This window comes from Thermobia domestica, chromosome 18 (assembly GCF_964235325.1).
Source record: "Thermobia domestica chromosome 18, izTheDome1.hap1.1, whole genome shotgun sequence".
Classification (NCBI taxonomy): Eukaryota; Metazoa; Arthropoda; class Insecta; order Zygentoma; family Lepismatidae; genus Thermobia; species Thermobia domestica.
This window is the reverse complement of record NC_137471.1, coordinates 57,519,388-57,545,108: the sequence shown is the minus strand read 5'-3', so window position 1 is coordinate 57,545,108 and position 25,721 is coordinate 57,519,388. Positions and strand designations below refer to the sequence as shown.

Genomic DNA, 25,721 nt, shown 5'->3' with positions numbered 1-25,721 from the left:
CCCGCTTTCCTTCCATCTTTCCTTCTATGTCGAGATGAAGAATACTATTTACCCGCAAGATATGTCCAATCCAATTGGTCTTCCTACGAAGGATGCTGGTACAAGCGTCCTCTTCTCTCTTATCCGTTTTAAAACATCTTCGTTTGTTACTCTCTGTCCATTTTATCTTCTCCCTCTTCTTCCAACACCACATTTCGAAGCTCTCTAAATACATCTTCTCTAACTTCTGTAATGTACAAGTTTCTGAACTATACAGTCCAATGCTCCATACATAGGACTTGACCAACTTTTTCCTTAGTCCAATATAAAACCTGCTCGTTAAGAGTGATCTTTTCTTGTTTAATGCTTCTGACCTGCTTGTTGACCTGACCTTCTGGTGGAGAAGCATCTCTCGTCAAAACACTTCCTACATACTTGAAATTATCGAGCTCTTCGAGTTCTCTTTGTTCTACTCTGACAAGGGCGCATTTCCACGGGATATTCTCATGACTTTTAATTTTTGGATGTTGATTTCCATTCCATATCGTTTTCCAGTGTCAACTATTTTCAATGCATTGTTTTAATCTTGAACCAAACAAACGTGTGATAAATCACAACCGAGCATTCCTACTTAGTGCTTGATCGATCAAAGGTTAAGGCCAAAGTGGGATCTGAAACATTACTCGGACTTGTATCCGAGCAAGCGCTTCCATCACGAATCAAGTACACGATTACAAGTAAAGAAAGTCGCTTGTTAGCCTCTTGGGCATAACAGGTCATTACAGTGTTCTTACTAATTGTTATTTGTCATTTAAACCCATTCTTTATTCGTAAGTTTGAAAAGAAAACAAACTAACCTGTACAAATGTGCAATAGTTGAGAATTGACGTTCTGTGGAGAGTTTTTACATCAACAAGCGTAAGCCGCATTTTCTTATCCCGGAACAACAACTTTGTTCCTGTTTCATTCAATTCCAGCCAATCAATTTTTGATTCATGACTCACTTGACCCAATGTTAATCCATACACTAGGTCCACTAAAAGAAAAACAAATACGATCAAAATTATTAATAATTACTTACTGTCATTAAACATTAAATATATTATTAACATATTGTAATGTACCACGTACTTGTATTTACAAACACCTGATATGTTTCTATTTATGAACAACAACCACGTGTACCTTACTATGGAGTACTACAGCTGCAGACAAAGGAGACAGCAGCGAGTTACATGATGACGAGGGAACAGCAGCGCTATTGCTTTATCTGCAGCGCCTACATAACCGAAAAGATTTTATGAATAGCAATTAATTTCGACTGGTTCGTCTCTCCTTTAGCTTGCTCGGAACTTTAGGAGATATCCAATCCACAGCCTTTAGTTCGCTTTAAAATTCTAGGCTTTTCTTTTTTTTTTCGCTTAGCTTGCTCGGAGTTCTGTCGAGATTTTCAACCTCAGTTACTTAGCTTGCTCCGAGTTCTGTGACTTTTAACCCCCCTCTTTACTTGTTTCAGAGCATTGGAGATTTTTAATCCACTCCACCTATCTTGCTCGGAGCTCTGTGGGGATCCTGCCCTAGGCTGTTTGGGCCTTGGGTCAACTTCTTCTACCTTATATTAGAGAAGGTACATCATTGTAATATTTTTGTAAAATACTGTTTATAGAGGATCTTTTATAATAAAAACCGGCCGGTAGTGGAAGACAATTTCAAACCATAATTTACTTTATCAAGCTCTACATACTCCTACACAGGGAAAACTTCACAATATTAAACATTAAACATATGGTATCCATTATGGTTGAAGGAAACAAAATACACAGTGCTGCAACTATGAAACGAGATTGAATCTGTAAACAAAATAAATGTATAACAAATGGAATAACTTATCTCGATTTATTCTATGTATGGATCTCCTTTGTTCACACACAGCTTTGCAGATCCAGTAAGTCATGGAATCACTGCTGGAAATCCTGGACTGTAATGGTGTTCATAACCCTCATCACTGTTTTCTGGATGGTAGAAACATCGTCAAAAAGTAACCCTTCAGTGGTGAATTTGGGAAAATGAAAGAAATAGCAGTGGGACAGGTCTGACAAATATGCAGGGTGCAGTAAAAGAGAAGCACTTTCTGGGGCCAAACATTCACGAACAATCACTCCACTTTCTGCTCCTTCGTTAAGGAATAAGAATGAAACCTGCATTTTTTAAAAATCTTCAGTTATTATTTGGCGAGCAGCCTCCTTATTTACCCCTATGAGGGCTTAGGTTACCTTGAAATTTGCGTCTTGGTCATTCAAAATGATATCCCGAACTTTGTCAATCATCTAGTTATCCTTACAGACCTGCTTGAACCTGAGCTCGTCATTTTCCATAAATTTCCTGCCAGTACTGAAATTCTTACGCCACTCAAAAACACACGCCAACGAGAAAAATAATTGTCCACATAGAAACATTTCAATATCTCAAACATTTCCGTTGGAGTTCCCCTAAAAGCGCACAGAACTTGATATTCGCTCTTTGTTCAATAGTTTAAATAGTGACGAGGTATTACAATTTCAGTCAATACTTAGCCGCGTCATGCTAATTTTACATCTAAAAAATTTTTAGTTTGCACAGATGTGACTTCTTTCTTGTACAATTCAGGAGTCGCTACTGATTCTGGCATTATAAAAAATAAAGGAAACTTACAAAGTTTATACAGAAAATAAGTATTTCCTTCATAGTAATTTCACACAATTATATCGTTAATTTGTCACAATATCTACTACACTACAAACTAATGAAATCAAACATCCTATGGCGCAAAAGCCCTTAGAATGAACAGCTATAAAATTTAATTTTTTAATTTTGCATTGTGTGGCGAACATATCAAAGCATTCCCTAAATATTTCACTATGTTAATAATAATTAATAATAATAATAATAATAATAATAATAATAATAATAACTAGAATTGAATCCATGGCTATGCAAATTAGAAGATAGTGTATGAATTACATTAGGCAATTTAGGGGCTCAACCTCTTTCTCAGAAGAATGGAAATAATTTACGACAAAAAATTAAAGGTGCATACCAATACAAATTGTCTTCAAATCCAGTAAGTAGGCCAATTTCTTATTATCTTCGACACCTTGCTGTTTTCGTTCATTAATTCGAACACTTATTTGATGAGGATTCATGAATTCTGTTCTGTAAAATAAATATATAAAATATTCAGAAAGGTAATCTAGGGGAAAAAAAAATTCAACGCCTAGAAAAAGCCTGTACGTCAAGTAATGTTACTATTTGTTGTTTCTGACTTCCTTTAAATAATAATAATAATAATAATAATAATAATAATAATAATAATAATAATAATAATAATAATAATAATAATAACAACAACAACAATAACAGTTATATGTATGGAAGTTTATGAAACAAAGTTGACTATCACCAGCCTTTACCTGCAACTAAAACTGAGATAATACTTCCTTGCTATTATATTCTGACATATTTATCATTTATCTATCTATATCTATATCTATCTATCTATCTATCTATCTATCTATATATATATATATATATAATATTGACATATTAAAATATGAAAATTTCAAGTGAAAGGTATTCGTTTTACACAAGCTAAATTTTGCCTTTGATTTCACTGTCTTAATGAAAGTAAGCAAGTCTCATTAGCGCTATCAATCCTTCATACGTGAGAACTAGTAAATCTAAAACGAGGTGTTTAAGTTAAAAGATAAATAAATAAATAAATAAATAAAATGAATAACTCTTAACATGGTTTCCTAAATTTATTATAGATAATGATTTTACACAAGAATATAAATGTAAAAATGTTATCTACAAAAGACTTTAATGAAGTAGTCAGTTCGACGCAAAAGAAATTAAATCTTCAGAAGAACTTTTCCCAACAGACCTACATGTTGTTAAAAGAAGAGAAAAAAAAACAGTTTAATGTAAAAGATTAAAAAATAAATGAAAAAATACATAATATATAATATAAATAACTAGGGTGTGTACAATTAGAAGACGACGATGAAAAATTTATAAAATGAAGTTTTCCATTTTATAATTTCTAAAACAAAACATAAAATGAAAAAAAAAGTACGGTGTAAGTCGGGAAACTCTTACAAAAAATATTCATTCTTAGCAGAACTCATGATTTTAGTCCCTTTGATATCCGGCCTCACACTCACTCATTCTGAATGTCAGGCTCATCAGCTAAAAATTGCTCAATAGAACGATATTACATGGTGCCGCAAGCGACCTCATGTTTTCAATGCATTTACAATATACATCATGAGGCATTTTTGAAGCAAAGGTGCCTTGTAAGTTTGGAACGACAACTGTAAATTAACAAACATATATTATGAAGGTAATAACTATTAAATGATTATAGATAAATTGGAAATAACGTCGGGTGTGTATTTATGGTAAAAAGTTACCTCAATACGATATGCCGCATGGCCCTTTCCTATTAAAAATTTTGGATCTGAATCTAACATGGAGAACTTCAACATGGCCACAACGATGGTACTACACAGTAATAGATGCAGCTCTACTTCCATTACCCCTATCGAAAATATCGAAAATTGTTTCTTTATTTTTTTCTTTCTTTTATTTGTCTCATTTTAGTCTATGACAAACATATATTGTCATGTTATATTATTATTGAAGTATGTACATAGTGGATTGTACTGCCCCTTAATGTGAGCATTAGCTCGTTGGGGCCAAAGGAAAGTGAATAAATAAATAAATAAATAAATAAATAAATAAATAAATAAATAAATAAATAAATAAAAATAAATAAATAAATTTGAGGGAAAAAAATATGGTGTTATTCCCTCTACTCGTTCTAAACTTATAACGTATTTTTGTTTCATATGTATACTCTAAGTGTACTGAAAAACTGAGGTCTCTTGTGGCATCATTTAATATAATTGAGCTAATTTTTTTCATGGGTTACTTTGGTCTGATATCGAACCATTTTAGAGGGCGAGACACAAAAAACTCGAAAGTCAAAAATAAGGACCATCTTAAGTAAATGTAAGAACCATTCCAAATAACTATATATCTTACCTTGCTGATCCTAATATATAGTTATTTCCATACTCCACAAGAGTAAGCTCTCCAGCATTAAAAATCATGCACACTGTTGGGTTATCAAAATAAAACTTCTCGTTGTGACCTGTATTATTCCAAGGGACTTCACTCAACATTTTTCTCTGTAAATCCCCCAACAGAAGTGTCTCCGTTGTGCGAGCTACCAAATAGTTCTCTTGTCCCATGATTCGCACGTCTTCGATTTCATATCCGAATTGAGACTTTAAAATTACTCCTCTAGAGCCAACAGCAAGTGGTTTGACAAGAACCTGGCTCGGTCCAACGTAAGTCAATTCAAATTTGTTTTTGTACACAGTTCGCCTGAAATAAATTTACAAAATAATTATTTTATGGAAAATACAGAGAAATTTAGTTACATTGTTCAGTCTTCTTTGAAAGAACCTATAAGCACCTACCATTTTTTTCAGCAGACGAAAAATGGAATCATAATTTAACTTTCTACCGTTTATACTCAAATAATTAACTAAATAATCACGGAATTAAAAATAGGTTACGAAACGGATGCACACTAAACCTGATTTCTTGTACAGGATAAGTAAGTTGATAAATTGCACAGTACACATTTAATATTATTATTATTATTTTTTTTAACATGGTTGTTTCTATTGTTGAAAATAATCTTAACAAACACCATTCCACTTCAAGAAATTAATTTATAATTATAGGTTTACAACCAATAAAAGAATTGTATAGATGAGAAGAATGCTTATTTTATATTATTATTTCGAATTTAAGATTTCTTTTAAGTGACTTTATTTATAAAGTACTAGCCATCATTTTTGTACTGGGTGATGACCTATATATCATTTACATATACATACAGGGTGCGGCAGGTATTTGAGAACACATAGAACACATTATAGGTGACACAGTATTCTGTGCGTCATAGTTACAAATCCCTTCATTTCGAGGTAAACATAGAAGAACCTACTAACCCAGGAAATGAAAAGACAAGCTGTTACCATTTCCTTATCTGCATGCCACTCCGATTCAGACATGACTGCATTCTTGAATGTCACCCGGTCATTCGTCTTCCAAGTTTCGAAAGAACTGAGAGCTGTTAAGGGTGATGTGGTCAATGTTTCTCACAGGAAATGATGTTGCTGCTCGCACATTATCAGGACACTGGAATTTGTCCGTTCTGTCTAAGCTGCCATCGATGAAGATCCTGAGAAGTCTATGCGCACACACACAAGAGTGTTGTGGGCTGACAAGGTCACCATCCGACGTGAGATTCATGAGACCCTTCGTTAAAGTCTCGTGCGGACATGATGCTGAGAGAACAGTTCTGTCCGAGAGAACCATGGCGAACCAATTGATAGAATCAACAAGCTGAAACATCAAGAGAAGCTCAAAATGCTTTGGTTTTTCTCCAATTTAAAAAAAAAAAAAGCTTTGTCTTGAACCAGAAAGTGAACATTAAAAATGGTCAGTAACTGTAAAAGCAGAAAGAAGGTTCCGATCGCAATGCACACCAAATTTCAGCATCAGTGATGATTCTGGGGATCGTGAACAACGAAGGGGACGTGATGACTACATTTCTTTCGTAAAAGTATCAGAGTCAACGCCGTTGCTTTCTTCGAGGCATTAAACACAGTTATGCACAAGATTACTGCTGTAGAGCGTGGGAGGCCATATAATAATCAGCTAATCAGCAGGTTTCCGCTCCATCCCAGACACCTTGTACCATACAAGAACAGCTGGTCGACAGTTTTCATGACCATATTACTCCAAACATGTGCCTACCCCCCACCCCTCCAACTCCCCAAGATGTTAATCCAATGGACTCTTACTATGATCCGTGGTTGACAGATACTCCAATAAGCATCCACACAACACCGTTGGCTCTCAGTGCAGATGTCGATCATTGTGAACGTGATCACCAGTACAGCTCGTTGACAGGTAATAAATGCTCTCTCTCCAGTGTCTGTTTCTTATTGCCTGCGAGCGTGTGGTAGGTTTCCTCGGGGTTCTCCTGTCTCCTCCCACTTTCTTCATTCTACCATTTCATTCACACCTCATCATCACAATCTCCTGGCCGGCATAACTGTGAGACGTAAAACTGAAAGGTTTTCTTATTGCCTGCGGATGAGACTTTGTTCTCAAATACATACCTCAACCTCGTACCTACATTTCGAAAGTCTAGGAGGCTCAGATTGGCAAGTCATGTAGCCGGAATGGAAAAAGTAGAAACGTTTTCAAAATTTTAACTGGAAACTCGCTCGCGAAAAGACCATTAGGAAGACTTAGGTGAAGATGGAAAGACAATATTCAAATGGATCTCATAGAAATAGGAATACAAAGTAGAAACTGGATTTAGTTGACTAAAGGAAAAATGTCAGGAGTGGAAATAAGGAACGCGAGGGGACGACGTTCTCTTAATAAACTTAAAAGAAGGAAGAATATCAGCGATTATTAGCAAAAAATTTGGAAACTTCGATGATGATCTTGACGTTATTGTTTTGTATCAAACACTGTCGTTTTAGTCGGTAGCCTACGAAAGTTTGCTTGTATCCACGCCCCCTGGACTTCTGTTGTTGTGACGTAGCTCGATCAGACTGTATCTATTAATGATCGTCCCATTAGTTCTGGAATTCCATTTCCATCCCTGACCAAGTCAATGCAGTGTGTTTGTAAATGCGGCATCAACCTTCTGGTTCTAAAGGCAATAGAGTTAGCTAGTTGCATACATTAAGAAAATAAGAAGAAAAGAAAAAGAAAAAAAAAAAACATTGTAACAAAGCAACAGTAAAGCAACTGTAACAAAGTAGAAGTTACTATATTCAAATACAGTAACCTGATATGTTGTCCGACTAAACATTCTCTACATTCAGTGGACGAAGGATAGGATGAGTTAGTCGATAAGAGAATTGGAGAAAGAAGATATAATAAATTACGAGAGAACTCTATATAACTATAATTACGTGAAAATAACACAGAAGAAAAGGAAGTGAAAAATATAAAACTGATAAAGAAAATATATGAAGAATAATCAAAGAAAAAATAACAACAATAATGAGAGTAATGAAAAATATGTACAAATTAGGTAGAATATATAGAATATTTAGAATGAAAAATATGTACGAAAATAATAATTCTGCGAGTACACGGACCAACAAATCAAATCTACGGGTTTAAATATTAAATATTTATAATTTATTATCTATACTATTTAAGCCTTATAGTATATGTTATATTTAGTTATTTATAGAGGTTATATTTTTACTGTAACAATGGTTTAAACTAGATTTGAATTATTTTCATTGTTGCGTTTGTATTAATACCCGGCAACAACACTATTTTAATTTAATGATTTGATAAGAGGTGGAGATAAAACTTAAAATTAATTTCATGTTTCGAGTAATAGAGCGAGTGCTTAGGGTAAAGTTTTACCGTCAGATGATATAAACAGAAAATCAACAGAATGTGATAGACAAAACGTGTGTTTACATGAACTTGAAAATGGACCTGTCAAGATTTCTACAAAACGGTTCTGAAAACTAGGGCTCCTTTTGAAACAGCGAGGAACTCCAAAAAAATATGAATAATAAGGTAAGCGTCTATAATCAGTAATATTTTGTGTAATATTTTGGCAAATACGATATATACCAGTTTAACAAAGGTGAATAATATCGTATTTACGCGATTCTAAGATACACTTTTTTACCGATTTTTTGGCCTCCAAAATCAAGATATGTCTTAGATTTAAGATATGCAAATTTAGCCCAGATTAGAATGGAGTTTTGCCAAAACTTGCTAATCCCATTAGTCACGATTCTGTAAAGAATGTGTATTTTGTATGTATTTGGCTATCAAAAGTGGAAAAATTGGAAGATAGTGGTGCTCATGAGGAAACAGATGATGAACAGTAACGTACTAGTGTTGTTTCTGCGAGTGTATAAGCGCAAAACAGAAGAAAAGAAACAAGTTTAAGTAATTGGTGAATAATTATTTGTTTGTTTGTGTGTGTATGTATGTGCATACTGGAATAACATACCAGCATAATATACATACTAGTATAACATGATAATATGATACCGATAATGGATTGCTATAAAACTGACGCAAGCAAGTGTGTACCGTAATTACATTAGGAAAAAACTACCAGCAAATGCACATGAATATACCGTAAATTCCAGCATTAAGTTCAATGTTTCTTTGATTTTTCCATAACATTATTTATTTCCCCATATTTATTAATCTTTATTTTTTATTTCATTCTTTAAAATCAATGCAGTGTAGTTTATTATTATTATTATTATTATTTTCGCCAAAGACGCGTCTTACATTCAAGGAATTTATTTTTCCAATTTTACTTAATGTGTCTTACATTTGCGGGCGTCTTGGATTCGCGTAAATACGGTAATTAAACTATTACGAAACGAGGGGAAGGACGTTGTAAGGAATATTTCAGCATTGACTGAATTGAGTTTTCGGAGGAAAAAGGAAGATCAGAAGTAAACTGAATAACTCTGCAGTTGTTTGGCAAACATTGTATGAGAATATGTTCTTTTTAATGAATCATTGGTTATGTTATTTTTTGTAGTGTAATAATGGTGTTAAATAAATATCGTAATATTTGAATGATCTCATATTCTGTATGATCAGACGTTAGACAGTGGAGCTGCACGCTATTTATTTAAGGAGAATTGACTGACAATGTAAAACGGTTCAGATGTTATTTCTTGGTATTATGATGCCTGTGCTTGGATTCTGTATGCTGGTTAAAGCTACTACCAATAGGTTTTGCAAGTTCCAATACGAATTAAATATCTCTAGGGGTGAGGCTACTACCTCCCTCTTGAATGTGTTACCATATTAGCATATTATAACTAGGCTTCCTTAAAGTTAAGATATTTGTGAGAATGTATTTTGATATAACTGGAACATGGATTTAGCGCTACCATTTGATGTACTTGTAGCAACACTGAGCTAACATCAACATTACGTAAAACAAAACCAGCCCTGCTTTTTCCAAATATCTAAAACTTTTTTGAAAATTGACGGTAAAAGCGGAAAATTCCTATATTGATACTCTTAAAGTGACTTCCTAAATTCTTCTACAGGAAGCTTTAACTGAATTCGATGCATCAAAAATAAAGATAAATACTGTGTTTACTGAACTTAGAAGTACAAAAACAAAATGGGATAGTTTTATTTCCAATTATAATATCGAAAATATATACCATGGGCTTCAGGACGCCTCCTGGCATCAAGAAGGATATGTACGCTTACCTTAAAGTTCCAGAGTCAATTCTGAATATGCTGAGGCTCTTACTCGCTAGGATAGTTCCCTCCACCAGTAGATACAACTGGATATTAGGCCGCGGACTAATCACACAATGGGCATAACCAATTTTCCTACTTGTGATCTAGGTGTTAGCGACCGTTTTGGAAATGGAGAGATTTGGTGTGAGTTTTGGTAATGGGCTCATGATGGATTGAGTTGATTTTAGTTTAGCGTCTCTTTCAGCAATGAGGCTATATGAGACGTGGACCTACTGATTAACGTGGAATCCGAACCACATGAGCTTCCGCCGGGAAGGGCTCATGGTGGGTCGACCCTACCAGTAAGACTAGGGGAAGAACTTCTATTCTACTGCTACTACTTGAGGCAGATTTAGCCCTATTCTACTTGAGATAGATCTGCACCCAATGCTTGAATTTCAAACATGAAAGAATTCAAATAGTGCGGTCAAAGGCGGAGATAGTATTTCCGATTACGAGATATGAAGCACTTCGGGGGTTAACGTGGCTTATTTTGTACCTCTGTTTTCCTCCATTAATTGGCTATTTCGACCTACGTGGATATCTTCTTTGGCATCGGTTTATCCTGCAACTTCAACAAATAGAGACTTCGGGTGTGCTTTGCTTACGCAGTTGCATGGGAATGGTAAAAATAGATCGTTGCTTGTTGTCCACTACTTTCATGATGAGATGTTAAGTAATTCAAGCTAACAAGGATGAAACTGCAAACAAAATGCGAGGGTTTGGTGGGTACTGGTGAATTTTGGTACGAGAATTTGTTTTTCACGAATCTTATCCTAATTAACCACTCTATTAGTGGAATATGCCCACTCCATTGAATTTCAATGTAAAGAACTTTAAATAAGCATAAGTAATGGTACCAGGTCCTAAGATAGGTGTCGGTAGGGTCATAAGCTGATAGCGCACCAACCGTAGTAAACCCTGAAGTCAACCAAAGACAGAAGCAATAATTTTCCATCGTCCAACCTACGTGTACACAGAAAATATTAACCAATGTCAGAATTTGCAATATTATTTAATAACTTTATAGAGTTCTAGCTAAAGAAGAAATAAGGACTTACTTCAAAACGGATTCGAACAACTCTGCTGCTCCGCATAATGTACCGCAAACTACCCGAGAGCCATCTCTCTTCCATCCGAGTGCTGTTATGCTATATAAATATTGGATTTCTTTCGCAGGATTTTCCTCCCATGACGCTTTTCGTGGACTCCAGCTATAGATACGAATCCTGAAGGAGAAAACATTTTATATAAATGCTAAGAATTGAATCAAAAATCCTAATTTTGAATATCAATGTTTTCTGTAATAGCATTTCCCATATCTTTTTCTCAAGCGGGGACCACTGTTAGTAGTCAGAATGTTCTACCGACACCCTACTCTTGCTTCTTTCGAAGAATTTATAACCTTTTTTATATTTTGAGCAAATACTACTATATCAGTATACTCATAATTACATTTCTAAAAATAATAATATCTAAAATTCCGTTATTTTTATTTTGGTACTAAAAAAAATACATATTAGTTTAAAAAAAATAATTAAAATGGTATCAAGAATGTTTTACAATAACACATCTATATAAGACTATTCATGGCTTTGGATTGATTGTTTTAACAAAAGAGACACTACCAAAGCTTAAAACCCACTTTATTTTAAATTTATAATTTGTAACTGTTTCGGATATCTAGCATATCCTTCTTCAGACACTATCGAAATTAATGAAAATACAGACATATATATAAATGTTGTTATAACAAAGTTTAAATTCTTTTAACAGACATATATATACTGTATATATAGTCATTGTTGTACTTTTTTTATTTTTATTTTTTCTTTTCTTTTTTTTATTATTATTATTATTATTATTATTATTATTATTTTTTAATTTACTGAGGCCTTCAGCCAATCCTATAAGTCTTCGTGTTCACTTTCCAATTAATCACGTTCCTTCATTTTTGGTTCTTATAAGGGCTTTTTTTCTATGCTATTCAAACTTCCTTGCCATAATTCATCGCTCTTGATGCTTAGTCTTGATGTTAAGGCTATGTTCCCGAGCCTTAGTAGAGAAGCAATAATAAGTGTCATAGAGGAAGAAATGGGTAGTAAAAGTATAAAAGGATGGACAAAAGGGAAAGTAGTTAAGACTTTGAAGTTAATATGGGAAAACAGTTATTGTATAATCGGTGAGAAAGTGGTAAAAATAAGAAAAGGAATCAGTATAGGTTCGAGGCTGAGCCCAGTACTGGCAGAAATAATTATGAACAAATGGGAGAAAAAGGTGAAAGAAGAAGGGTGTAAGAACTTGATTATATTTTGTAGGTATGTGGATGACTGTCTAGGCTTGTGGAAAGGGATTAGGAGACAATTAGAGAACTTCAAAGATAGTGTGGAAGATAAAGAAAAAGGCATAAGCTTGGAAATGGAGTTGGAAGAAAATGGAAGAATAAACTTTTTAGACATGGCCATAATAAAACAAGGAGAAAGGCTGGTTACGAGGTGGTACCAGAAAGAGTGCTCAGTGGAAGTGTACTGCCATGAGAGGAGCGACGTGGATAGGAGTACAAAGAGAAATTTCATAACAAATATGATAAGAAATGATGGAGGACGAAGAGGAAGGAAGGAAGGAGAGCATACAGAAATTCTACAGACAGTTAGAGAAGAACGGTTACAACAAGAAAGAGTTAGAGAAGGAAGAAGAACGCAGGAAGAGGAAGAGAGGGAGAAAGAAGAATGAAGAGGATGAGAGTGGAAAATGGCATGGCATAGAAAGTATGGGAGAAGAAACGGAGAAACTGAAGAATTTATTGAAGAAAGAAGGGGTCAGAACTTATAGAAAGAGTGGAGAAACTTTATTAAGATCAATAAAGAAGAAGAATAGAAAAGGAACTAAAAAGATTAATGAAGAGGAAGAAGGGGTCATCTACAGGGTATGGTGTGAGGACTGCGATATGTCATATATAGGAGAGACAGGAAAGAGAATGAAAGAAAGGATAAAACAACATGATGATGATGTTAGGAGGAAGAAAGATATCAATGCCATATACAAACATGTTAAGGAGACAAATCACGGAATTAATTGGAATAAGACGGAAGTATTGGAGATGGAGAAAAGAATGATAATAAGGAAGTGGAAAGAAGCGGATTGGATAAAGAAGGTAGGAAGAGATAAACTGATGAACTGGAGGGGGCTTACAGATTAATGAATTATGGCAAGGAAGTTTGAATAACATAGAAAAAAAAGGCCCTTATAAGAACCAAAAATGAGAAACGTGATTAATTGGAAACTGAACACGAAGACTTATAGGATTGGCTGAAGGCCTCAGTAAATAAAAAAAAAAAAAAAAAATAATAAAAAATAAAAAAAAAATTAAAAAAATAAAAAAGTACAACAATGACTATATATATATGTCTGTTAAAAGAATTTAAACTTTTTTATAACAATGACTATATATATAACGGTTAAAGAATTTAAACTTTGTTATAACAACATTTATATATATGTCTGTATTTTCATTAATTTCGATAGTGTCTGAAAAAAGATATGCTAGATATCCGAAACAGTTACAAATTATAATTTAAAATAAAGTGGGTTTTAAGCTTTGGTCAGTGTCTCTTTTGTTAAAATCTATATAAGCTATTAGAATTTGTATAATCTTTAAGTTATGAAATTGTATGATCTGTTATTTATATATTTTATATTTGTTAGAGATTCCCAATTGCAGTTCACTTGAATATTATAATTTTTTCTGTCTTATGGAGTAATGCTCAATCTCAGAGAATCACTTGTGGTCCGCGAGCCACAGTTTGAGAGGTGATGTCCTATAGTTTACAACCATTTTAAATTTTATTATAGATCAGAGTTCCCATTTATTTAGCGAGCACGAATTTCTTGACTTATTACCTTACCATACAATTCTATAGCCCTGGAGCTACCTTCATTCACCAGGCGCCTTCATTCTTCTCTGTTCTTTGCTTTTTCTTCCAAGTTCTTAACTTTCAATATTCTCAAATCGTTGTTTACATTCTCGTACCATCTTTGTTTTGGTCTACCTCTTCTTCTCGTGGAAAATATCTTTTCATGTAATATCTTCCCTGCTATCCGTCTTTTTTCCATTCTCTCTACGTGTCCAGTCCAGTGCAGACGTTGCGCTTTTATAAACCATACAATATCTTCTCCTATTAAGATCTATTTTTTTGTTGGTTCTGCTTCTCCATTCGTTATTTTCTCTGATTGGCCCGAGAATCTTTCTTGTTATTTTTCGTTCGAATATTCGCAGTTTTTCTTCGTTTTCTCTCGTTAACGCACACACTTCTGCGCTGTAAGTGACTACCGGTCTAATTGTCGTTTGCAAATCTTCAACTTGGTTTGCCTGCCAACACTTTTGAGTATCTGTGCATTAGCATGATTCGCCTTGTTTCTTGCTAGAATTCTTTCTCTCACTGTAGTTCTAAATCTGCCCACTTCTTCAAATGTTTTGTTTTCTATTACACACTTCCCTTTTTTTCTATATATATATATATATATATATAGGTGTTCCGATATTGTCAGTGAAAGCCCTGTTTGAAATATAATTTTAGAGTGGAAATGTTAAACCACTGGCTCCAGTTGTAAGAGTCGCAATTTCTTCCAAGCATTTCTTATTAAATAAGAAATGCCTGCTGTAATAATATAAAGGTTTAAAACAATGGATTCTGAGAAGTAAAAATCCGTACTCAAATTCCTTGACTTTTTAGCGTTCCATGTAATTTCCTGATTTTTCCAGGACATTTTACAAGTAAGTTGAATTCCCTGACTTTTCCAGGACTTTTTACGAGTAAGTTGAATTCCCTGACTTTTCCAGACTTTTTACGAGTAAGTTGAATTCCCTGACTTTTCCAGGACTTTTTACGAGTAAGTTGAATTCCCTGACTTTTCCAGGACTTTTAACGAGTAAGTTGAATTCTCTGACTTTTCCAGGACTTTTTACGAGTAAGTTGAATTCCTTGACTTTTCCAGGCTTCCCACGACGGTGAGAACCTGTAGATACACTAGTTCTCTCAATATCCATGCAAAAAATACAAGTAAATATATACATACTTTCCTATTCTGTCTTTTGCCGACTGTGAATTTGGCTTAAATTAATTTCAGACTTTTGTTCCTTATTTTTCATACTAGCATTGTATTTGCAAATTCTTATATGGAACTACGTAATTATAACAACACAACTCTGAGGTAGGACACATGAACAAAAATATGTTTCAAGTGTTTACATGATCTTCTAAACAATACTCATAAAATTTTCACAGAAACTTAAAAACTACGGACCTTGGCGGAGAGGTCCTATGAGGTTTGACAGGGCTCCTATAGGTTTTGAGCAAAAAAGATTCTCTAATTTCTTCCTGGCTTTTCATTACTCTCTATAGATATTTCGTGACTACAGGAAATTTTTACGGAATCGGCTTCCTCCTCTACCTACAGCCGACCGTTTCTCACCAATGTGATAATTCCCTTTTGATATGATGATGACTGATTAATATTGTTACACATATTCAACATAATTGTTATACATATTTATTACATATTGCACATTAATTAAATTCTGATTATAATAAGAACGGCAACAAATATCACAATACCATAAATATATAAGAAAGAATACATGTTTAACACAATCGTTTAATTTCTGCATCAATTACATACTGCTTTTTCTCATTCTCTTGACGTACATGTTAAGATTAACTCGAAAGAAAAGAAAGAAAGCGGCTTATTGTGACTATAAGCATAGCCTCCGGGTTCTGATCCAGATCGTAGAAAACCAGAAGGTTTTATTCTATTCGATACTAACATAGGTTTCTTGTTACTTTCCATAACACGTCCAGTCCAAGTTCATTCTCCTAAAGGTACTCATGGAAATCACACCATGGCGTGATATTCTACTAATTTTCCAAAAGAACAGCAGAATATCGATGCAAGATACGTCACACGATGTTAATGTACTGTTTTAAGTACAGACCGCTAAAGGTGTCTAAACCGGTTGCCGTGACGTGTTATCCATTTTGTTGATAGAAAACCATGCGAAGCTCGTGCATGAAAATGATGAACTAAGAAATCTTTTAGTTATGAGAATTTGACATCAGAATGGCAACAGTTTCTGACAGTAAAGGTATTGAGGTTAGGTGTTTTCGAAGACAGGTGTTGGGTTGCTGTCAGGGAACTAGTTGGCATTCGTAACTTTTAATGAATGAACAAAATTGACAGAATGTATTGTTTGGTGCTTACGGCTACGATTTAATTCTCATGATAAATTGTTTATACTAATGATGATACTCCGCGACATCCTCGTCCTGGAGTAATGACAATGCCACAGGAAGGTAATCGGACTTCCAAGTCGGAACCACCCAAACATCAATCCGGAATCGAACCGTAGAACTTCGGTGTTACAAAATGGGCAGGCTCATTTTGACATACAACACAAGTGTAACTGATAAAGTAGCAATAGTCAAAAAGTTTGTTACAAACCAGAAATTACTTACACGGATCAGTAGCAAAAGGTTATAATACGAGTAGGGATAATAATATAAAATAGGTTGAGAAAGTCTGCATTAAATGATTCGATTTTTATGTGAGTGATTTGGTGTTGAAAAAACGTGTACAGAGAAAGTAGCTGAACACATATTACTTTTAAAAAATATATTAAATACCCTAACTATCAATTTCCCATAAACTTTATAAAACCATTGGGGAAAAAACTGGACATCCTACCTGCTCTACTGCATCACTGGGTCTCGACTTACTAGCTGGATGAATAGGCTTTAACTTGCCTTCGAATAGAACAGTCACTGTTCAACAAGATAAGTAACGGCACATACTTAAAAGATTCTTCGAATTACTATTACTTTAATAGATTTGTAATTAAAACAGAAACTAGTTGATAGAGCAGGAAAAAAAAAAAAACAATAAAATATGTATTACTAAGGACTTGTATGATCTGGTATATTAAGAGCTTGGGTATGTCGGAGAGGAGTCATCACACTTGGTGACACCAACCAGCAACGCCAATGTCGGAATTTTCAAATCTAATACTGAAATACCAGGTAACCAAGAAAGTTCGTACGGTTTCAGTACAAAAAAAAGATGCGTATACCTTATGTTTATTCCGCAAAATATCCACCATCCGCTTCTACAACCTTCTTCTATCGTTTTACAAGCCTGTAGATGCCATTTTTGAAGAAATCTTTGTGTTGAGACTCAAAAAACTGCGTCATCGCGTTTTCAAACTCTTCTCGAGTTTTGAATTGTCGATTGCGCGTATGATTGTTCATGGATAAAAAAAGATGGTAGTCTGATGAAGCAATGTCTGGTGAATACGCTGGATGTGACAGAAGTTCCCAGCCGAGAGAAGAAATTACCTCCAGGGTCATCTTTGCTGTATGAGGTCTAGCGTTGTCTTGGTGGACAAACACACCCTTCCTTTTTTTTTTCCAAGCTGTTCAGCTACTCTTTGCAATTGTTCTGAGTACACCTCTTTGGTTATGATTTTACCACTTCCCAAGAACTCATAATGCACAATCCCAGCAGTAGTCCACCATACATACAGCATCCCCTTCCGCTGATGAAGAGCAGGTTTTGCACTTAAAGGCATGGAATCATTTGACGATAGCCAATGGTACGTGCGTTTTTGGTTATCGTACATTATTCACTTTTCATCGCACGTCAAAATGCGGTCCAAAATTGGACAGTTGTTGTTCCTAGTCAGCAAGGAAGAGCAAATGTTCAGTCGTTGGAGACGGTTCGCAGCAGTCAGCACGTGAGGGATCCACTTACTCAGTTTCCATGATTTTCCAAGCTCATGCAAGTGCACACGAATGACTTCATCGCTTACCCCAAATCGTTGAGCGAGTTCTTGATACGTTTGATTTGAGTCCTCTTTAATTGCTGTCTTGAGTTGGTCCAAATCAAGAGATTTTGATCTGCCCGATCGAGGTTTGTCTTCAAGTGTCTCATCGCCGATCGAAAAAGTCTGAAACCATTCTTGAGCTGTCCATTCACTAATTGTACCTTCTCCAAACGCTGCACATATTTTTCTTGCTGCTTCCGCACCTTCTGTGCCCAACTTGAACTCATACAGTAAACAAGCCCTGATTACTGCGTTCGACACAGACATGGTTCACTGCGCATGCTTGATCTCGAACTGTCGAATGCGACCTGTTATCTACGTTAGCCGACGTGACAATGACTCAGCTTTCAGAAACTGCCACATGCAGATACCTCTGGCGGCAGAAATAATTACTACCCCACGAAAAATAGTGGCAGGTGTAAAAACCGCACGAACTTTCTTGGCTGCCTGATATTATCTAAATTTAATTCTTACCTATCGTAACTGCCAATAGCAACAGCCTGTCCACTAGGACTACAGCAGGCTGTAGTGAATTCCTTTTCTGAGTCGTCTCGGCTATAATCAAATTGTTGAGCAACATGTCCATCGGAGCCGTAAATAACTACTTTCTTGTCGCAGCCAGCTGCAACTATACAGCCTAACGGCCAAGCCAGAGCATACGGTGGAACAGAATGTTTCGCCACTCTTCCCTGTAAAACAATATTAAATCTTAACTCTAACTACCAAAAAGTACATAAACTCATTGTTTCATTTTACCATATACTTTTGTCTACAGGAATAGTTCATTTAACTTTCTAGAACTTCGTCAGTTAACTCTACTTAGGAATATCTAGTCATCCGTGTATGGTACAGAAATAATTTAATTTTAAATAAAGTACCAAAAATTCTCTTTGAATTGTTCCCTGTTCAGAAATTATTGACAACAAAATATAAAGGGTGAAACACATTACAGTGACCAATGAACAAATTGAATAGCTTTCAAAGTAGCAATATACACTCATACGTAAAAAGCAGGGTGGAAAAAAAAAACATGATTTAAAAAAAAAAACATTTTTTTTTTATTTTAATCGATTTTTTTAATTAAATCAAATCTTTCTCCTGGTATAATACAAGTCGCGAATTGAAGAAAAAACATTAGAAATTATATTAAATGTTATTATGCCATTTAAGTGAAAGTATTGGGGTTGGAGTTTGAATTAATCCTGAATCGTTAACCTATTTCAATCCCAAACAATATTTCTTAAGCATTAAGGAAAAAGTACAGCAGCGTTTATCAACACGACACACACATTTTTTTTTTACAAATGTTACTGATATTTGGCAGGGGCATACTTTTAAAAAATCGGAACTGGCTTGCGGCACGAAATACATGCAAAATACGTAAATTTTGTTTAAAGTTACAGAATTAAAAAAAAAAGTCCACAGAGGGGATCGAACCCCTCTAAATACGCCCCTATTATCTTGGAACAAACAGACGCGCACACAAAAGAATTTTCGCCTTAAATTTCCCGCTAAAATAGTTAACGGTTTCAAAACCATTTGTTACGAAGGCAAAAAAGCAGGATTCTCCCGTTACTCGTTCAAAACGGGATTTTTTCTAATCATCCTCTGCATGAAACACTCGTTTTCCTATTATGCTGTACATAAATCAGAGTCCCACTGTATTATGATTATCTTTCATAATCGAAATAACAGAACAGAAACAGGATTTTACTTATTTTCACTATAAATTAATTTATTTCGTAATTTGATTTAAATCAGACTGATTGAAATCAATCCACCCTGATAAAAAGTGAGTTGCTACAATCAGCAACGGAAAAACATTGCATAATATCTGGCTACAGTGTCTTGGTTACATGAAAGCGATGCACGGTGTCAACCAAATGCAGCATAAAGCAGCGAATTTTCAGGCGTGTGCATCACAATCGCTGAACCCCAGTAAGCCTCTGATCACTGACGACTCCCGAGTTTCTTCTGAGGGCTTATTAAGAGGTAGTAAAGGTTACGCCCAGAAACATGACGAAGTTAAAGTCTCTAATTGTTGGCACCATCAGGAACAAACTTGTTAATAATTTGAGGAAGATTACAAGAAACAAATCACTGAGACCTATGAATGCGTAAGATGGAACTGTGTTAATTTTATCCGTTATTTTAATATCAGCAATAGAGAGGTGAGAAAATTTTTAAGTTGTCGGTTACTCTAACCCATCAATACATGTCAACTGTTTTAAAAGATATGAAATTTCTTTATGTGTCACTACAACATGTTCCATCCTGTATATGGAAGAGATAATATAATATTTATGCTGGTGGCTGGAGATAAGTGACAATAAAAGTAGAAATATGTTACAATGTTCCCAGAATTAACTGTACTAGATACTCTATTCAATGCCTTAAGGAATTCAAAAAGCACAGACGAAAAGTTCAGCAATACATCCTGAGTTAATTAAACTCAGCTGGAACACGACTAGACTGGATTTCACACAAATGTTTGTCCGATTCACCACATCTACTACATATTGTAACAAACTAATTTGTAGTAGCTTGTGTATTTATTTATTTTGTAACATGCTAGAATTAATGTTCAGTAGCTACCTGAGGTTCAGCAGCGCCATCTTCAGCGACATAGAATCTAACAATACTTCCATCAGCATGGCCAGAAAGAATCCCTGTTCCACGTGAGCTTCAAGGAAAGAAAAGAAAAGGGTAATCAGTTACTTGGCTGTGATAGAATCCAATTTCTACCCATTTAAAACGTACAGAAAATAAGTCTCAGTTCTTCAATCCATAATTTAAACTTCTTATTATGATTTTTTAGTGAAAATTTTGTTATCTATAAGCAGTATACTTAATAGCTTATTTTTAAATATAGTTAATTCTAATCTTAATTATTTCACAAAAACGGAGAACCCATAGTTTAAAAAAATAATCATGTTGTACTGACATTTCTTCTATAAAAAATGTGTAATACAGTATATTATTAGAAACAGCAAGTCAATAATGTATTTGCAGCAAATGAAATAAATATATTTGTAGATTTCCTATAGTCACTTTAATATTTAATAACCAAGTATATAAATCCATACACGTATTTACATAATGTCATTGTAATAATTAACACGGAAATTAATAGGCTTCATAAATAATTAAACTTTTTGACAGTACAGTCCCACAAAGAGCTCCGGTTTGACAAACGGTTTTTAAACGTATGATATGTGGTCAGCTCATTGGCTCTTACTGCCGAACAGTGGTCGGAATCGCGAGAAAACGCGGCGGCGAAACTATTTGCGGGCGTACTGAAAGCGTGTTTCTGTCGATATTTTATTTCTTGAAAGCACATTAGGCTATTTTTCGATTGTTCTGCTGAAATGTGAATAATTTACCGTTTATGGTCAGTGATGCAGGTTGTCTATGTAGGTGGCGAAAAAAGTCGATATTTTCAAAATCAGGTTTACAAATACCATCTTGGGTCGTTATGAAAACAAAATAATTTAGAACTTATGGTAATGTTATTCCTATTAAAATTGCAGAGTAAAAATGTCATTATAAATAAAATAAACATGTTTTTGGACAGTAATGAAAAATACATATAAACATGAACAAGGAAGTTAACCAAAAGCAGTCCGTGTAGGAAATGTTTACAGAAATGAAATTATCTCGCAACACGCATATTTGAACACAAAACAGTGGAAGTTATCCAATCAAGTACAATCAAAGTCACAAAATTTGATTGTGAAATTAATCACTTTTGAAAGTCTCTGGTGCCCAAACATGAGATTGGCGATGGATATTTAATAGTTGTAACATTTAATTCGGCATATTGTTACGATTTGGGGCATCTTTAGTCTAAACGATGAAATTATCGGGTCAAACGATTTCAAAAATTGTGTAGCAAGTCTAGGTTTGTATCTTTCTTAGACTTATTCCGGCACAATTTCTCGCGATACCTGGGGAAGTCTGTTTCGAGATTTCTGAGCTTCCTCACTTAGCATCTATATTGGAAAATTAGCTACGAATATTACCCCCTCCAGTGATTTACCATGTTGCGCGAAGATTTGTCTAGGTGGCACGACACAACACTCATTGAAGCTCGCTCGTTTGCCACGGAGCAAGCAGTAGCAGCTAATTCTAACAAAAATCATTAATTGAGAGACTACAGAAAATATTAAAATGAAAATGAAACCTTGGACTTGCTACGAAGATTTTAAAAGTCTGACTTTGAGTATAGCGTTGTAAAAATACCCCCAGTGCGCATATGAAGTGCCTCAAAGGCCTGCTATTGGCCTTAAAGGATTGCTATTGATCTGCTCAACAAGACCAATATTTAACATCTCATAACTATCAACATACTTAAAGAGTAACAGTTCCGTCATACTGCCAAACACGAAAAGCATTTTTACAAGGACGGCCAATTATCCATTTTCTACAGGTGTTTTTGCATGAAAAACAGATCTGTTCTATGTAGAGTGGACATTCCCCTACTAAAAGACTATAGATGATCGTTCCAGTGTTAGAGTTCATTTTTGGGGTTTTGTCCAGGTTTTTTGTTATTTTGCTATTGTGCGCCGTTATCTCTGGCCTTCCAGACTGGGGGTTCGCTCTCACTCCAAGCAGAATCCCAATCGCTTCACAATGCTAGATCGATACCAAAGTTCTGTGCTTCTACTAGAAACCGAATTCGCGACATCATGTACCAAAAGCACGCGTACAATTCGCACTAGCTTAATATTTTACCCTTATAGTGTAGATTTCTCATGCTACACTATATTACTTTTTTTATCGTATTACTTGTTTCTATTTTCTTTATATTATTATTATTATTATTATTATTATTATTATTATTATTATTATTATTATTGGTATGATGGAGTAGCTTCTCTTTCTTCAAGTCCTGGGCCTGCTCAATTGCAGGCTACATGATAGCATTTAATAGCAACATGAATATTATAATTATTTAAAAAAATATCCCGAGAACGAATGACCCTATCTAACCTATCGAACGACCCTTCAAAGTCATAGATCTTGGGCGGGATCAATACGTACGTGTATCACATTACAACAAGAATCTAAAAAATTAGGCATGATTGAAGGGAAGATATTCGTTAGATGTTCGAGATTTTGACGATTGCCATCTCTGCTCAGAGCGAGATAATAAATTAAGACGATGAGATGTGGCTGTGTGCCGATATGCGAAGATTGCTTTGTAAGTAGAAGCTAAACGAAGTTGTCTTCGTTTACTGGTAATACGAACAGTTGGTAATTTTTGTTTTCCTGAAGATGAAAGGCGATAAACTACCAGCTTACCGTAAGCTGTTGTGTCCCATGAGAAAGCATTACGAGTTAAGAAATTGTCAATCTGAAATTGACCTCCAAGATATCAAGTTCTGGTCAAAGATGACCCATTTTTAATTTTATTGCGCCCTTGTCCTCAGGGCGATTTTTAAGGTGGAACTCTTAGCTATGCAATCATGTCCTTGTTCTGATTCGATTCGAACTATTGTGTGTTAAGTTTAGGAAGGCATACGATCTACATATTGTTCGAGCTATATATAAAACATTGTTTAATGTTATGTAACTTTATTGCGAGCTTTTGTCATGCGTTATGTGCTCATTAGTTTACAACGATAACATGCATATATTACAGTAGAGCGTCGATTATCCGAAGTAATTGGGGGACATGGGTGTTCGGAAAACTGGTTTGTTCGGATAATCGAACTGTACTGTACTGTACTGTACTTCTACAGCCAGTGCCAAACCGACAGAAGTGTGCTGATTGTTGAAACACAGCGACTGGCAGCTTGGCCGGTCAGCAGCGCCTTATGAAGGCCCCATTAGAAGCAATGTTCCGCCAGCGGTGGCTCAGTGCGGCGACTACTGTGGGAAACTTGGTTTGGGAGTGAGGGGGATGATGGACGGTAGGGTGGGAGAGTAACAGGTGCGAGCGAGTACACAGTTCGGTTAAGCGGTCGTTCGGTTGACCGACGTTCGGATAATCGACGCTCTACTGTACTTTTATTTTTATTTAATATGTTAGGCAGAAGTGTTATCTTATCTGGCAATAGCTACGAGCTAAAAGAAAAAGAGGATGAATAATCTCGATTTAAAATGTTTTATGTTACTGCCACTAGAGGCAGAAATTTTGTTTATTCATCGCAGCTCGGTTGCTATGGTAACGATTCACGTTACCAAGGTTTTGTTCATAAATGAGTATAATATAGGGTGGCTCAAAAGTAGGTATACACCCCTGCATTGATCAAGTATAACATTCTAGTTTATAGGTTTATTTTCTTCGGCTGATCCGAGATTAAGATATAAGTAAAAATACATTAAGAACAAATAATAAAGAAACTAAGTCTACCTGATGGATAACAATAAGAAATGATATAAAAAGCAATGAATTGATCAGTACGGGACTGTATACCTACTTTTGGACCACCCTATATAATACAACTCGTCGCCACTTAAGTTAGAAGTGTACGGAATTGCTGAGAAGCAATTATTAATTATTTGGAAATAAAATTATCCTAAGTGATCAAAATAGTGTCTACTTATTTGAATTATCATCGTAGTAAATAGTGAAAAGTTTTAATAAGTATAATCCACGATAAAATCTTTCAAAAATCAATCGAACTGGAGGTGACGTTATAAGTTGAATATTTGTCCGCAAGTTGAAGCTTTTTTAAATTTTTAAAAATATATTCTTGCTTTCGATCGAATATTTATGGCGCTAAAATGGAATCGCTTTTTGCCAGTAATAACTGATAGTTTTTATTCTGCTGAAACAGACTGTTTATTTATTTGTGTATTACACATGTTAAAAAAGAAATACACTGTCAAGTAGCAGGTTGTATTAATTATTGTTTGTCATTACCTAAAGATAACACGTATTCCTAACAGCGAAACACATACTTCTGGTAGTTACACACATTCCTAACAGTGACACGCACACTCCTAACAGTGTCACATGCCTATTCCTAACAGTGGCAAAAAATGAAAAATGAAATCTTCACGTTTTACGTCGCACGGTTATGCCGGTTAGGCTAAAGGAGACGGTGATGATGAGAGATGAATGAAGTTGTGGAATGAAGAAAGTGGGAGGAAACGGGAGAACCCCGGGAAAATCCACGAGCACGGTGTTTGTCCACCACAAAGTCCACACGGCGCGAGCTGGGATCGAACCAGAAACCTCAAGCACCGGAGGTGAACGCTCTACCACTGAGCCACCGCGCCCCCCTACACTGACACACATTCGTAACAATGACACATGACACAAAAATCGTAAAAATGACACACGTTCTCCTAATAGTCACTCACATATTTCTAACAGTGACACACCTACTCCCAACAATGACACAATATTCCTAACAGTGACACACATAATCCTAACAGTGGCATGCGTATTCCTAACATTGACACGCCTACTCCTAACAATGACACAATCTTTCAAACAGTGACACGCATACTCCTA

At 35.2% G+C, this 25,721-nt stretch overlaps 1 protein-coding gene across 3 annotated transcripts in view; it reads right to left on the bottom strand.

The window, feature by feature from the left end:
• Oseg2 (intraflagellar transport protein Oseg2) overlaps positions 1-25,721 on the bottom strand; it is a 151,355-nt gene that overhangs the window by 111,535 nt on the left and 14,099 nt on the right. For all 3 annotated transcript variants that reach the window (XM_081746560.1, XM_081746559.1, XM_081746562.1), the window contains 6 exons: positions 20,849-20,936; positions 18,728-18,942; positions 11,439-11,606; positions 5,065-5,409; positions 3,056-3,171; positions 837-1,015 (listed from right to left, as the gene is read on the bottom strand). In XM_081746560.1, the coding sequence (XP_081602686.1) occupies positions 837-1,015; positions 3,056-3,171; positions 5,065-5,409; positions 11,439-11,606; positions 18,728-18,942; positions 20,849-20,936 (1,111 nt within the window). The remainder of the gene's footprint in view (positions 1-836; positions 1,016-3,055; positions 3,172-5,064; positions 5,410-11,438; positions 11,607-18,727; positions 18,943-20,848; positions 20,937-25,721) is intronic.